Here is a 15,972-nt window from a genome sequence, read left to right as displayed (position 1 = left end):
AGGCTCTGGGAGTTTGCCACAGCGTCTCCTTGGAGTCAGATCCACAGGCCAAGGATGGACCTCTCGGACCCTTCATCATCTGCTCAGCATCCTGCAGGATATCCGCTCAAGGGCTTGCTTACGTAATCACGTGATTTACCTGACCGTTGGCCCAAAAACACCACCCATCAAACCCTTCTCTCTGGGCATGCTTGTAATTTGTATTTCTTTTGCTGTTGAACTATCCTAATTTCATTAGACTTTATATCTAAATTTTCTATATGATACAGCTATTTCCACAAACAGATTCCCGGGAGAGAAGTGCAAATGAGTGATCCAATAGAGGGACCCGTGTGACAGTCATCCTCGAAACTTTTTCTTCACCTTACGGGACCCGGCTCAGCACATCCACCCTCATCAGCGCTGTAAATCTTCTCAGCCCTTCGAGGCTGACATTAATTATGGGGAGTGCCAGAGCTTAGGCAGAGAGATTTTCCTGAAGGTTGTTATCATTTTCCATGCCTTGCTGTCTATTCATACACCATCGAATACTAACTCATTAAAAGTAGTTTTAAAAAAAGAAAGAAAAAGAGCAGCGGAGGCTTCCGTTGCCCTGGGCTCAGAATTCTAGGGCACAGCAAGGGTTTGCAGCCCAAACCACGCCCTGTTTGAATGATATTAGTGTAATGAGATGGAAAAGCCCAAATCAAATACAGCTCAGTGGGAAGAGCTTGCTCCCCTGGTCAGTCCCCTGGATGGTGCCAGCTATTAGACCACGAGGAAGAGAGCCACCTGATGGTCCAGTGACACAGGTGGCCATTCCTGCCTCTGGGGTTGCTGCATGGATTCCAAAACTGTCCAGTTGAAAAACAGCACATTTTGTCAGCGATTCAAAGAAAACAAGAATAAAATCATAATAGCCCATACGAATCATGGGTTTTGATAGCCATTGGTTATTTTTTTTTTCCCTCTTTCTTATCTGATTTTAGGAGAAACTTGAGTTATCAGTTTCCCAGGATGTTCTTTGTTGGTTCAGATTTTATCAAGTCACACCTCACTCTTCTCTGGCTGCTCTCGGGAAAGCCCAAGGCGCCCAAGTGGCCCTGGAGGGAGCATGGCAAACTGCTAAGGATTTATTTAGATCTCTCCACGTAGGCTGGTGAGGGATAACAGAACAACGCCTGAGGTCAGCTTATGCCTAGATGCCAATGACCTGAAAAAACAAAACAAAACCAGATTGCATCTTTTTTGCTGCCTGTACCCACATAACTCACTTATGCAGGTGATTAACTGCGGAGGCCCTGAGGCCATCAGGGAGACAGGGATCTTCCTTCCCTGGGAAGATGGGGTGTCAGGCTTTTAAACTAGGCTTATAGCTGCACACACCCCAAGCGTTGGCATCCGTGCCCTGTGGGGACTAAGACCCTAAGTCAGAGGAAGCGTTGTCCTCCCTGACAGTTCTCTCCTGCCGAGGTGGCCCTGGGCACAGCATGGGAAGCGGACACCGATGTGATGTGACTGAGAATAAATGACGATGCTCTCAGCAGACCCAGAACTCAGTGTGGCAGCTGGCCTCGTCAAGCCTTAAGAAGAGGGAGTTAGACACTTGATGAATTCTGGCCTCCCTCCGTTTCGGGGTGCTGAGACAATTCTCAAAGTCATACACACTTCGTACTGATAACTCAGAGACGTGGTACAAACCTATCATCGCAGAAGCAACCAGGACTTCTAAACGGACCTCTGTACATGGGCTAGAGTGAAGAAGGAAAGCAGAAACAAGAGGGGTAGATGTAAATACACATCATCTTTAAAAAGAAATTTGCCAAGGGAATGAAACTGTCTCCCCCAAACAAGAACAAGAAGATGGGAAAGGCTGAAATGAAGTGAAGACGCCATCAATATCTCCTTCTGGTCTGCCGTGTGCCCCCGTGGACACCGAGGAACCCAGCTTTCAGCTTCCACACCGAGGCCTGTTGGAGAGACGGGGAGCTCGCATCCTGATTCAGGAGACTTTGGATATTGCTTTCGTTACCATCCTTGAGCAGAGTGCCCTGGGGTTGCCATGGGGACTTGAAGGCTGTGTATCCAGTTCACATCTCAGAACATGCTTCCTTCTTGTCCGCCTGGGTCCTGTTTTCTTTTGTCTGTTTCTACCATTTCAGGATTTCATCTCTTCACAGTCTTGGTCAGTGGAAAGTTCTATGTCAGACAGTCCCACTTCCAGTGCCATAATCAACGAGATGTCTGAATCGCTGCTCACCGCTGGCTCTTGATCACCTGGAGCAACAAGGCAAAGTTTATGGTCAATATCAAGCTAAACCTTTGGACGCTTCCTTTTCAGTATGATTGCACCTAGCAGTGTTTCTGTTTTTATAGCTCTATTTTTATTCTTTTAAATTAAGTGTACAACGGGGATTTTCATAGGGTCTGCATGTGTGTATGTGCACACAAGTGCAGGTGCCTGTGGAGGCCAAAGGCACTGGAATTATATATGTGGTTATAAGTTGCCTGATACGGATGCTGGGAATTGAACTCGTGTCCTCCGGAAGAGCAGTAGGCAGTTTAAAACAACGAGCCATCGCTCCATTCCATCTACCATCGTTTCTTTAAAAGCCGTGGGAAAGCCTTGGGGGGAAAATTGGTCTGTAAAAACTAATTCAAACCTCACCTCAAAATACAGCCCCAGATAAATTCTAAATGGGTCAGAAAGTTAAAAGTGAGCCATCGCGGTAGGAATGCGTGATGGAGACTAGCCACAGTGGCACGCGCGCCTATGATCTCAGCACTGAGGAGGGAAGACTGTGGGTGTGAGGTCAGCCTGAGGTGTTTGGTGAGACCATGTCTCAAAAGAGGAAAGCGAAGATAGCAACAAACCCAACAGCCCCGTGATACTAATACGGATTGCCATCTTGACAAAATCCAAAATCCCCTAAGAGACAGCCTCTGTCCACGCCTGGACTTCATTACAGAGGTGAGGTAAGAAGAGACACAGACATATTGGTGGCAGCCTTGCCATGGGCTGGGGGCTCGGACTGGGTGAAAAGCAGGGTGCTTGCTCCCTGAGCACCAGCGTCCACCCCTCTCTGCTTCCGTGAGTTAGTTTTGTCAGATATTTGTTCACAGCAATAAGAAAATAGCAAATACAAGACCTCGAAGAAGAAAAAAAATAACAAACAGCAAACTAATAGAGTAGAAGAAACAAACAACACTGTCTACTTGACATCCACAACCACCTGGAAGAGAGTCCCGGGCAGGGACTGTAGGGATCCTCTTGGCCTGTGGGCGTTGTCTTTGGGAGGTTATTTTGATCAAGGTCATTGTTAACTGAGGTGGGGAGGCTTGTCCATCGTGGGGTAACACCATTTCCTAGCTGGGGATCTTGAGCTGTGTTGGGGACGGTAGGCCATATGGCCAATGTTCAGCCATCTTGTCAGAGCCTAGGTTCCTATTTCTCCAGCAGTCTGCCATTTACCAGACACAGCTGACCCTGTTGTGGTTCGGCAGTTAGATTAAAGATTTAGACGGAGCCACCCTGTTGTAGTTTAGCATTAGATAGATAAAGATGGTAAAATATTCCGTGTGGCAGAAACGTTTGTGACCTGCTTGGAATTCCTCGCACTTGAGATAGCCTGTAGCTGGGTTGCCATAGCAATATGCTTCCCTGCCCCCTGCCTTATAAAACTTCTACCTGAACAATAAAATTCGAGAGCTTGATCAAAGACTTGTCTCCTTCTTCGTGTCTTGTTCTCTCTCTATCAGGAGAGTTCTCCTCCCGAGCGTTAGTCGAACCCCGGCAGCCGGGTCAGAACTGTGTAAGAGTGGGGGAAGTGAACTGGACACAAGCGTGCATTCTCTCTCTGCTCTTGACTGCGGACACGGCCAGCAGCTACCTGTTCCCGCAGCCTTGACTTCCCCGCAGTGACAGACTGTAACCAGGGAACATCCAAGCTGAATGAAACATCTTGCCCCCAAGCTGCTTTTGTCAGTGTAGTTTATCAAGGCAACAGAAAGAGACAGTGACGAACTGTATTTCTGATGTTGTAAAATGTATATCTAATATAGCTAAGAGGCCAAGAGAAGTAATTGAGTAATTCACGGAACTGAACTTAGATTGTAGGAAAATGCTAAAGATATAAATTAACGCTGAAGGCATATATTCTATGGGAGAACTTCAAGCGCGTCGGAGAGAATTGCATTATTTGGTTTGTATATATGTGCACGCACTGGTGTGTATTCACGTGGAGGCAAGAGGTCACCACCAGTACCATCCTCAGTTACGCCCAACCTCACTTATTTAAGTCAGGATCTGTGGATCTTGTTGACTAGGTGACAGTGGCTGAACCAGGCTCCAGAGTCCTGTGTCTGTCCCCTGCTGTCCCTCACTCCCGTTTTAGGGTTGTAAGTGCATCCTCTGCACATGGCTTCCAGGTGGGTGCTGAGGTTGTGACTGCCAGCGCCTCAGTCTCAGGATTGCGTTCTTAACACAGCAGAAGCCTTCAAGTCATCCAGAAAGATTAATCCAGCAGAAAAGCAGGCACAGAAGACTATAATACAGATACTTAATATGTAGAGGTAAAAATGAAGTGTCCCCCCCCCCCTTTTTTTTTTTTTACAAATGTAACCTTTGCTCTTAAAACACGGATAATGCCAAGGTTAAGAGCATACAGAGATGGGTTTGTTGAGGCATTGCAAACAGAAATGTAAATCTTTTTAATCCTCTAAAAACATAAATTCTCTTAAATCTGAGACATGCTGTCTGTACATTTTAATATGGCACATTATGGTAATCTAATACGTGTACATAGTGCATAATAATCAAAGGTATAAATATTTCTATGTCTTCAAATAGTCATCCTTTTGTATCTGGAGACTTTTATTCCTTTACTCATTTTGTAATATAGTGCATATTGTTTTAACCAACAGTGACGCCAGTATTTTAAGAAACCCAGAAGTAATTTCTGCACTGTGACTATGGAGCCCTTATTAAAATTCCTTCCATTCCCCCCTCCTACTACCCTCCCCAGTCTCCAGAGACCATTTTTCCACTTCATTCTTCCATAGCACTGTAAAATTTTCACCTAATAATTTTATTTCCAGAGCGCTCTAAGAAGCAATACTTAGAAGTGCAAAACATTCACTTAAATTTATTTGTAGGACCAAAATTTTGTCAAGTAACAAAGTCCAACAACAGAAAATATCTCAAAAACAATGTCACTTCTAAAGGACAGTGTGTTCTTTTATTTTTTATTTTTTTAACGGACAGTGTGTCTTATAACCACCTAAGCGATGTTTACCAAGAATTACATAAACAGACATTGATGACACTTTCAGCATGACACAGTAAATGAAAAGAGATGCACCCAAAGCTTGCACGCTGCAAGGCTGATGTGAGACCATTATTAGAGCTGGAGGCAAGGAACTAAAAAACTTCAACATGTAATACTTTATTGCATTTATCATTTTGACACTACTCATGTGAACTCTTAAATTATATGGACTCAAGTTTTCAGCTTGGTTTTGTGAACTCCTTAGTTGTCACATTGCAGGTTTTTTGGTCAAAATATTATGTTCTACCACTTAAAAAACAAAACAAAACAAAACAAAACAAAAAAACTTCAACATGAGGGCTTGAGGGATGGCTCAGAGGTTAACAGCACTGGCTGCTCACCCAGAGGTCCTGAGTTCAATTCCCACAACCACATGTGGCTCACAACCATCTATAAATGAGATCTGGTGCCCTCTTCTGGTGGACAGGTACATGCAGGCAGAGCACTGTATACATAAATAAATCTTAAAAAAAAAAAGACTTCAACATGAGAAGGCATTCATGCTTTGGGGACTCCCTCCCTCCTTCCTCCCTCCTCCCTCTCTCTTTCTTACTTTCTTTTTTGAGACAAAGTCTCACTCTGTAGCCTAGGCTGAGTGAGATTTAGGATTTATACTGATTTTCCTCTTAAGAGATATTTGTTTGTTTTGGTTTTTGAGGCAGGGTTTCTCTATGTAGCCATGGCTGTCCTGGAATTCACGCTGTAGACCAGGCTGGCCTCGAACTCACAGAGATCCGCCTGCTTCTGCCTCCTGAGTGCTGGGATTAAAGGCGTGCGCCACCAGCACTTGGGTAAGATGCAGTGTTTTCTTTTTTTCGGATCTATTTCCAAATACTCCAGAATGACGACAGTTCTTGCATTCCTTCAGGATGCTTTCATTGCGTCTCTACTATAAAAGCTACTACTTTCGCTAGCTGCTGTGCATCTGAGGACCAGACAATCCAGAGCTTCAAGGAGCTTACTGACCAGGAGGCAGACAGACCAGCAGAATACCAGCTCGGCCAGGACGATGGGCCAGGAATGGTAAGAACAGGGGAGGGGACAAAGGACATGTAGTGTCATAAGGTGCATGTCAAAACTGAGTCCTGCATGTCAAAACTGAGTCAAGTCGTGCTTTAGCCAGATGAGTCAATAAAATAATCTTTTAAGTAACATTCACAGTGTGCACAAATGGCTGGAGGTGATGAGACCTTTGGGGGCGGGCAGACATCAGCCTATACTTAAGGGTGGTTGGAATGCACAGTCAGGCTAGGGAGTAGGCTGGGGGGAGGCTCAAGGTCTGCCTAAATGCAGCTGAATTCCAGAAGGTGTTTTTCTTTCTTTCTTTCTTTCTTTCTTTCTTTCTTTCTTTCTTTTCGAGACAGGGTTTCTCTGTGTAGCCTTGACGGTCCTGGACTCATTTTGTAGACCAGGCTGGCCTCAAACTCACAGCAATCTGCCTGCCTCTGCCTCCCGAGTGCTGGGATTTAAAGGCGCGTGCCACCACTGCCCAGGCGGTGTTATACTTTCTATCAACCTGCTAAAGAAACAATAGGGCAGTTATGGAAAGTATAGGCATTTGACACAGAGTAGGGGATTTCCGAGAAACTTTGAAAGAGACAAAGAGAAATTACAGAGTCTTGTCCCCAAGAACCAGTCTTAGAGAAATAGACTGTTTCATAGGATCATCCCCCCTGAGGACCAAGTTCTGACCCGTTTCAGATCAGCATCTATACGGAGCTCTCCAGGATGTAGCAGACCACTGGCTAGCTCACAACTCTGAAGGCTTCTCTGGGAAACATAAGTATTTAGTATTGGAAGTGGTGGCGCTCACCGAATTCCTTAGAAAGCTATCCATTCCACAGGAAGTGAAATTGGGTATTTGCTTTCTGCTTCACAACAGACTACCTTGTGTGCTGGCCACCTACACAAATCTTTCACCCCTCCTGCTCTAATCTAGAGCCGTGTGCCTCGATCTCCTGACTGAGGGTGGAGTAGGGGCAGGGACTTACAGGTACACACTGGCATGAGCCTTCCTTTTGGGGGGGGGGGTTGTGGTGCTTCACCCTGGTTGTCTCAGCACATAGTGGTAGTGAGCTCTGCTGCTGGGTGAGCCCATTGTCTCTGCAGGCCAGCGTGCCAAAAGGCCACTGTGTCAGAGAGCTTTTGTTCCTACAGTGGGGCGGGTCACAACAAAGCCAGACGTAAGTTTGCTCTGTCTCACATCTACCAGTTCACTGAGCCACTGGCTCAGATTTTATTTCTGTCTTTTCCCTACATTTACTCTGTACATCTATCCATGCCAGGCTCTGTATTTGATTTTTAAAGTTTTTGTTATGGCTCTGGTGAGGTTTTAGGAGAGACTGGAAATAGCCTCCCACCCAGTGCTCTCATTAACACTCTACAATGACAATGAGATGCAGACCTTTAAGATTACATGGATGACCTATATTGGTACATCCCTGCAATCCCAGCAGCTGAGAGGTGGAGGCAAGGTTATCATTGGCTACACAGTGAGCTTGAGGCTAGTCTGCATTATAAGGGTCCCTAGCTCAAAATTGTCTGTCTTTCTGTGTATTTACCTATCTATGAGAATTGGAACTCCAGCTTACTTTAGACAATATTTGAATCCAGCTATTACCAATTACTTGTGCTGTTTTGTGTAAGTCACCTTCATCCTCCAGGATGAATGTTTAATTGACCACTAATGAAAATTTGGGCTGAATGCATAGAGGACTTTCTATAATCTAACCCCGTATTTCATATACAACGGACTATCAGTGAGTAACTTAGAATTATCAGCTGGAAAGAAATAAGTTAAAATGTTAAATATCTATTTAACTTTTTCTAGTCAGTTTAATTTTTTCCCTCAGTCTTAAAGCTTGCTTATTGTCTGTCTAGTAAACGTTTGCGCAAATCGAGGAGTCGGTTCGTAGGGGCACAGTGGAAGCTGAAATAGTCTTATTCTCCGAGGTGAGAGACAAGAAGAGGACCATGCTGACATACGCGCTTCTTTCCAGGACACTGGACAGAAAGATCTCGAATCGGAGGCCAGCCTGAGCTACTCTGGATCCAAAACCACCCAAACAACAGCGTCAAAAGAGGACTCTGTACACCGCTCCCTCTTCCTCCCTCTCTCCCTCCCTTTATTTTGATCTTGGGCATGCCCTGAAGGCTCACATGCTAAAAGCTTGGTCCTCAACTTGGCAGTGCTGGAAGTGGCCTCGAATCACAGAGATCCGCCTGCCTCTGCCTCCCGAGTGCTGGGATTAAAGGCGTGCGCCACCACTGCCCGGCTCCATTCCTTCCTTTTATTTTGATCTTGAGCATCTCCTAAAGGCTCAGTGCTAAAGGCTTGGTCCTCACTTGCATTGCTAGAAGGTGGGGCAGCCTTGAGAGGAGGCTGAGTGGGGGGTGGGGGTGAGGGTGGGCAGACGCGAAAGGGTGTGCCCCAGGCTGTCACAGGGTGAACAGGCCTCCTCCATTATACTCGCTCTTCCCCACGCTACATGGTGCCTCAGGTCCAGAGCAACAGGGCCAAGTGGTCATGGACCAGAACCTGCTAAATAGGAGCCCAACAAGCCTTTTTTCTTTTTAAAGCTGGTTTCTCTCAGGTATTGTTGTAATTGTAGCAATGTGGAATCAGCAACTCTCTCTTTCTACTCTACTCCTTCCCTCTTTGTAATAATAAAATTTTATTTTTGATGTAAATTTTCATATTTATTATATCCTGGTTTTGACTCAGAGTTGCCCTCCCAGATAACAAGAATTAAGGCAGGATATCACACTCTCAGCATCTTTTTGTTTGCTTTTCAAAACAGGGTTTCTCTGTGTAGCCTTAGCTGGGATTACAGGCAAACTCTCAGGATCTTTATTCTTAATGGTGCTGACTAATTTAGCTGGCAAGTCAAGCTTCTCAACCAACAATCCATGGCAATCAACTAGCTTATTATCATAGATCGATTTCATGATTTTTCTATGGCTCTGGCCACAAAGGAGTTACAAAGAAAAGGCCAATTCACTACAGTACTACAGAGTTAGAGCTCAGCTACCTATGGAAAAGGCTGACCTCAACCAGGGACAGAGCTAACACACCATGGACTGAGCTGACCCACCAAGGACAGCGCTGACCCACCCAGGGACAGAGCTGACCCACCATGGACACAGCTGACCCACCCAGGACAGAGCTGACCCACCCAGGGATAGAGCTGACCCACCAGGGACAGAGCTGACCCACCCAGGAACAGAACTGACCCACCAGGGACAGAGCTGACCCACCATGGACAAAGCTGACCCACCAGGGACAGAACTGACCCACCATGGACAGAGCTGACCCACCAGGGACAGAGCTGACCCACCATGGACAGAGCTGACCCACCCAGGGACAGAGCTGACCCACCATGGACACAGCTGACCCACCAGGACAGAGCTGACCCACCCAGGGATACTGACCCACCAGGGACAGAGCTGACCCACCCAGGAACAGAACTGACCCCCAGGGACAGAGCTGACCCACCATGGACAGAGCTGACCCACCATGGACAGAGCTGACTCACCATGGACAGAGCTGACCCACCCAGGGACAGAGCTGACCCACCATGGACAGAGCTGACCCACCATGGACAGAGCTGACCCACCATGGACACAGCTGACCCACCCAGGGATAGAGCTGACCCACCCTGGACAGCTGACCCACCCAGGGACAGAGCTGACCCACCATGGACACAGCTGACACACCATGGACAGAGCTGACCCACCATGGACAGAGCTGACCCACCCAGGGATAGAGCTGACCCACCATGGACAGAGCTGACCCACCATGGACAGAGTTGACCCACCCAGGGATAGAGCTGACCCACCATGGACAGAGCTGACCCACCATGGACAGAGCTGACCCACCATGGACAGAGCTGACCCACCCAGGGACAGAGCTGACCCACCCATGGACAGAGCTGACCCATCATGGACAGAGTTGACCCACCCAGGGATAGAGCTGACCCACCATGGACAGAGCTGACCCACCATGGACAGAGCTGACCCACCCAGGGACAGAGCTGACCCACCATGGACAGAGCTGACCCACCCAGGGACAGAGCTGACCCACCATGGACAGAGCTGACCCACTCAGGGACAGAGCTGACCTACCATGGACAGAGCTGACCCACCCAGGGACAGAGCTGACCCACCAGGGACAGAGCTGACCCACCCAGGACAGAGCTGACCCACCATGGACACAGCTGACCCACCTAGGGACAGAGCTGACCCACCAGGGACAGAGCTGACCCACCATGGACAGAGCTGACCCACCATGGACAGAGCTGACCCATCCACAGAGGCAATTTCTCACTTTATTCCAGTCTCTGCAGTCACCAGCATCACAGATTTCATGGCCTCAAACTCAGTATTTTCTAAATTGGAATGTGTGAATTGGATTTTTTTTTAAAGCATGGAGGGTCACAGGGGCTGCTACAGTTACGGGCTGCTAAGGTCATGGTAATGAAATACTGTCCTTAGTAGCTCAAGGCAAAGGTGGCCACAAATCAATAAAGCCTTTGTAGAAAGTGGTTGGTTCAGTTTTCATGTTGGAAGATTGCACAATTTCACCATCATTTTCTACCAAGTTTTTCTTTAAAAAAGATCTGAAGACTTTAGAAACCATTCTTTAGTATTTCTTTTTTTTTTTTTTGTTTTCTTAGTTTTAACTGGAACTTAACAATTTTATCCTTTAATCAAGACAGAAGTGTTAACAATGGGGCCACCAGGGGCTGGAGAGATGGCTCAGAGGTTAAGAGCACTGGCTGCTCCCCCAGAGGTCCTGAGTTCAATTCCCAGAAACCACATGGTGGCTCACAGCCATCTATAATGTGATCTGATGCCTTCAGGACCATATCTGGCTTCTTCAGCTGGGTGTGGTGGTGCACGCCTGTAATCCCAGCACTAGGGAGGCAGAGGCAGGGGGAATACTGTGAATTCGAGGCCAGCCTGGTCCACAAAGTAAGTCCAGGACAGCCAAGGCTGTACACAGAAATCCTGTCTTGAAAAAACAAAACAAAACAAAAAGTAACAATGGGGCCACAAGCCAGATGGAACTTCATGACTTAAGTGTTTTGATGGTTCACGTTGTTAGTACTGAGTATACATCACTACCAACAACACAAACACACATTGACTTTCCCTCTTTCCTTTGCAAAAAAACCTGCAAAAACTGATGTAAAAATAATATAGCCTTCTATTTCATACAAACTTCTGATGTGTTGTTTTCGCTTTAGAGATGTTTGTAATTTTTTTTTTTTTTTTTTTAATGGAGATGGTCTCACTATGTAGCCCTGGCTGTCCTGGAACTCGTTCTGTAGATCAGGCTGGCCCTGAACTCACAGAGATCTGCTCACCTCTACCTTTCAAGTGCTGGGATTAAAAGGGTGTGTCACCATGCCAGTCTAAAATTTTGGGCATTTGAAATACAATTTTTCTTTTTTCTTGAAAAAAGAACAATCTGATATCACATGCCCACTTTTCTGGCAGAAACCAGCGGTAGAGGCTGAGGCATGGCTGTGCCGTTAGAGCCACGCTCATGGGCCCTGAGTGGTCACTCACACCTTGTCACTCTTGGTCCTTGTTACTTGCCTGGGTTGTGTCCATACCTGAGTTTGAAATCTCACATTTAGGGGAGGACATGGAGGTATGGCAGGCTAAGTCCCATGACACCCTAAAAGAGCTCTCTCTTTTAGGCAAATATTGAGTTCATTAACTCAGTTTACCTTAAATACACTCCTTTGACCTTCTCCCTCGTTTACAGGTGGGGCTCATAAACTCTGACCTGAGGTCCTGCGTGGGACTGGGCCATGGGGTAAACGCAACAGTGGATCTCAATCCTCAGTCTCAGCCTTGACTCTGTTGCCGTCTGACAGATCATTCAATCAGACAGAAAGTGCCACCTTAAATGGAGCTTTGTGACCTTTGTGTTGTCCCGAACTATTGCCTTGGAAGATTTTTTTTTTCCCATTTGATGCTGGTCAGCCAAGACATTCTGAGTGGTGGCGTTTATTAATTTCATATGGCCACAATGATGATACGGAAAATGCTACCTAAAGGGTCAGGGTGACTTTGGTTGTGGGTTTGATGTATTTTTCTACTAGCAGTGGCATGCTGATAGCTGAAGTTCCCTCCAACCTTAAAACGGAAGGAAGACCTGGAGATTTCTGCCCTGTCGATAGTGGCAGCAGGGTTCTCCTTTCTAAACCTCGTGTTGGAAGTTCAGTGGCCTGAGGAACAGTGTCAGGAGGCAGGATCCTGCACTCATCAAGTTCTGAGACTCTACCCTTGGGACCGAATTAATATCGTCATTGGGGGAGGGTGTCCCTGATCAAAGGACACACTGGGCCCAATTTTCTCCCTGTGTCTTATAATTGTTTCTGTCTCTGAGACTATGCTATAGTAGTGTATAGTGAAAGAGAGTTCTTTGTATCAGTTCTCTGACTTAGAGCCAATGGTGTGGCGCCCGCGTCACCGCGGTACCGAGTCGAGGGCAAGGGACTGCGGATTTAACTCATACACACACACACACACACACACACACACACACACAATAACACAGCGGGTCCTTCATGCTAAGAGAGCAGCAGCCGCAGCAGCAGCTGCAGCAGTGCAGTGGTTTATTATTCTTTTTCCAGAGTTCCAAAGAGCCTTCTTATAGGCAGCAAAACAGGAATCCTCCTCCCAGGTGAAATCCCTCAAGAGGTGATTGCACACAGGAGGAACAGTCTCGAGGAAGGGAAGGGTGCGTTCTCAGAGCAGTAAACATGACTAGCTAACCAAGATAAACACAGACATGGAAGCTGCTAGAAACAGGACATGAAACAGCAAGACAGGCAGGCAGCCCAGTCGGGCCTGGTTCCTACACAGTGGATACATCTCAGTGTCCCATCACCTCCTCTAGGGATGGGAGACACCTGGAAAATGCTTGTGTGATTTAAATAAAATTGAAGTTGCTTTTACCATACTTAAAAAAATCAAACCAAACCAAACCAAAACCAAATAGCAATATTATTGGTTACTGAGAACTTACTACCTGCCAGGAAACACAAGGAACACTTTAAATAGAGTCTACAATTTAGTATTCATATCTAGCCTATGACAGAAGCATTCTTGTTTTTCCTGCTGTTGTTAGGTGAGTTCTCACTATGTAGCCCTGGCTGGTCTGGAAATCTCAGAGAGCTACCTGTCTTTTTCTCCTGAGATCTGGAATCAAAGACACGTGCCGCCATTCCTGGGTACCATTTCTTGTTTTGGATGCTAAAACCAAATTCCCAAAAGGTTAAAACCTCCCCATAATGCTTGGCAATTTTTAGTTGGGGCCAGAATTCACTGTCCACTTTCTGTCTCCAGAGTGTGGTTAACCTGAGGACGAGGAGAATCGTAGAGGGCCTGAGAAGTGGAAAAACTAGCTTCATACATTTGGGATTATATACAGTAAGCATTTTTTTTTCTGTTGTCTTTCACCAATCCTGGAAGAGCCCACAGACAAGAATCAGTCAAGCAAGAAAGCAAGAGCCTGCTTCCTTGGTGCCTCAGAGAACTGTAAGCAATTGAACAGCTTATGTGTATATGCTTCAGTGTATGCATGTACACTGTGTGTGTGTGTGTGCGCGTGTGCGTGTGCACACGCACGCCGTAGTACCTAAAGAGGCCACAAGACTTCCCCAAGGGTTGGGGTTACAGGCTGCTGTGAGCCGCCTGATGTGTGTGTGTATGCGTGTGGTGGGGGATGGGGTGGGGGGTGGGGGGGTGACCAGCGCCTACACCTCTGGCAGAGCAGCAGGCTCTCTTGCTGCAGAGCCATCTCTTCAATGACAGGATCTTAAAATGCCCGCTCACTGCAGTTTACACTCCACTGGCAAAATCTTCTGTGAACTTGACATAACAGTTTCACGGGGATCTCGCCCCTTTCCCTAGCTGGCGGTTTCTCCACGGTGATCATTCAAAGTTACAGCAGAGTAAGCTGCCCTCTCTTAGGCATTAACAAAAACAGCACCCTGGGAATAAGTGCTCTGTTTTGAAAGAAGATGAGGAGGTGATGACTGGAATTCCCCGGGCGGGCGTCCTAGCTCTACAGCAGCTTGGTGCCCACATGCTGAGAGGCCTCTTCTGCGCCACAGTATTTCCCCTCATGTATTTGAAAAAACAAGGTCTCAAGGAATAAGTGACATCTTCTGCCCACGGCTGTTGATGCTTCTCTTCTGCAAACTAGGACATGTTTCCAACCAAGCCCACATGGTACAGGAGTGCCATAGGCGGGGCCTTTCATGCAGAATAGCTGAATTACAATGTTGCCTTCCTTTCAACTCTGCTCACAGTGTGGAGGCTCCTTCAGGCTGCAGCAAGGCCTGTATATATATATTTTATTTTTTCTTATAATCCTCACACCCAGTCTCTCTCTCTCCATCTCCTTCCCCACTCCCTCCCCCACGTGTGTTTGTATACATATGTGGTCATGTTTTGGGGGCTGAGGTCAGAGGTTGACATCAGGTGTCTTCTTTAATCACTTCTTCCCCTTACTTTTGAGACAGGCCATTGCTCAGGAGACCTGGACATTGCTGTTTTGACTGGCTGGCCAGGAAGGCTCTGGAACCCATCCATCCCTGACTAGCCAGCACTGGGGTCTCAGGCATGCGCCATCAACCTGGCTTTCTGCCCGGTGCCGAGGACCCAAACTCTGTTCCCATCAAGCCACCTTCCCCAGTCCTGTCTGTCATAATCTCAGTTGGTGGCAAAGTCAGTTCGACTTCAGATGCACGGTCTTTTTAATAAAGCGTGCACTTTTACACCCTCTGGCTTAGATCACTGGAAGGATTTTCCCAAGTAGTCTTTTTTTCAGCATGCGGGCATTTGAGCCCTTCTCTCAGAGGCTATGCCACAGTCTGACTAGTCTGTGTCTAGCAAGCACTGGCTCCATCCTGTGTGTCAGGCACTGTGGAAAGCAGTGAAGGATGCGTAAATGCTCTGTCTATGGTCTCTGTGCTGAAGGACGTGTTGGATTCCCCACGAGTGAATCATATGTTATGAACGAAGTCAACGTGTCTGAAGTCAGGCACCTAGAGGTAGGGATGTGCCTCGCGCCAGCCAGTGCTGTTGACAGCAGTGCCATTCTGAGAGGCAGAACGAACGTCTCCGTGGATCATATGTGGTCATCTTGTTCTCCCAACCACGCTCCGCTGTCACTGGGAACTGCACATTCCAGGCTTGCAGTACGAAACCACCCACTGGGCCGATCATTCCTAAGTTCGTTCAGATGTAAGTGAAAATCTCACCCTCTGAATTCCCCTTGCAGGGCTCTAAGTTGCACAGAAAGAGCCCCCACCAGGAAGGCTTTTCCTAGGTTCAGACAGGCAGGCTTGATGCGGAGTTTCTGCTCGGCCTTAATGGGAGGCCGGATCCCCTGAAGCTTGTTCAGCCCACACCATCAGGCCTTCGCTTTGCTGTGCGGCCTTCCCCACTGTTTTTCACTCTCTGTGACACTTCAACCAGTGGGAGAAAGATTTCATCTAATTGGACTTTACTGATTTCTTTTTTTTTTTTTTTTTTGGTTTTTTGAGACAGGGTTTCTCTGTGTAGCCTTGGCCATCCTGGACTCGCTTTGTAGACCAGGCTGGGCTCGAACTCACAGCTATCCGCCTGCCTCTATCTCCCG

At 47.1% G+C, this 15,972-nt stretch overlaps 1 protein-coding gene across 2 annotated transcripts in view; it reads right to left on the bottom strand.

Annotated features, from left to right (window-relative positions):
* The window catches only part of Rnf150 (ring finger protein 150), a 281,952-nt gene that overhangs the window by 57,476 nt on the left and 208,504 nt on the right, over positions 1-15,972 (bottom strand). The window contains exon 7 of one of the 2 annotated variants that reach the window (XM_051168522.1): positions 1,969-2,256. The exons of the other annotated variant lie outside the window; for it this stretch is intronic. Within the exon in view, the coding sequence (XP_051024479.1) occupies positions 2,138-2,256 (119 nt within the window). The 3' untranslated portion in view covers positions 1,969-2,137. Of the gene's footprint in view, positions 1-1,968; positions 2,257-15,972 lie in introns of those variants that run through there. 2 annotated transcript variants of the gene reach the window in all.

This window comes from Acomys russatus, chromosome 26 (assembly GCF_903995435.1).
Source record: "Acomys russatus chromosome 26, mAcoRus1.1, whole genome shotgun sequence".
In the NCBI taxonomy this organism is placed as follows: Eukaryota; Metazoa; Chordata; class Mammalia; order Rodentia; family Muridae; genus Acomys; species Acomys russatus.
This window is presented reverse-complemented; position numbering and strand designations above follow the sequence as displayed.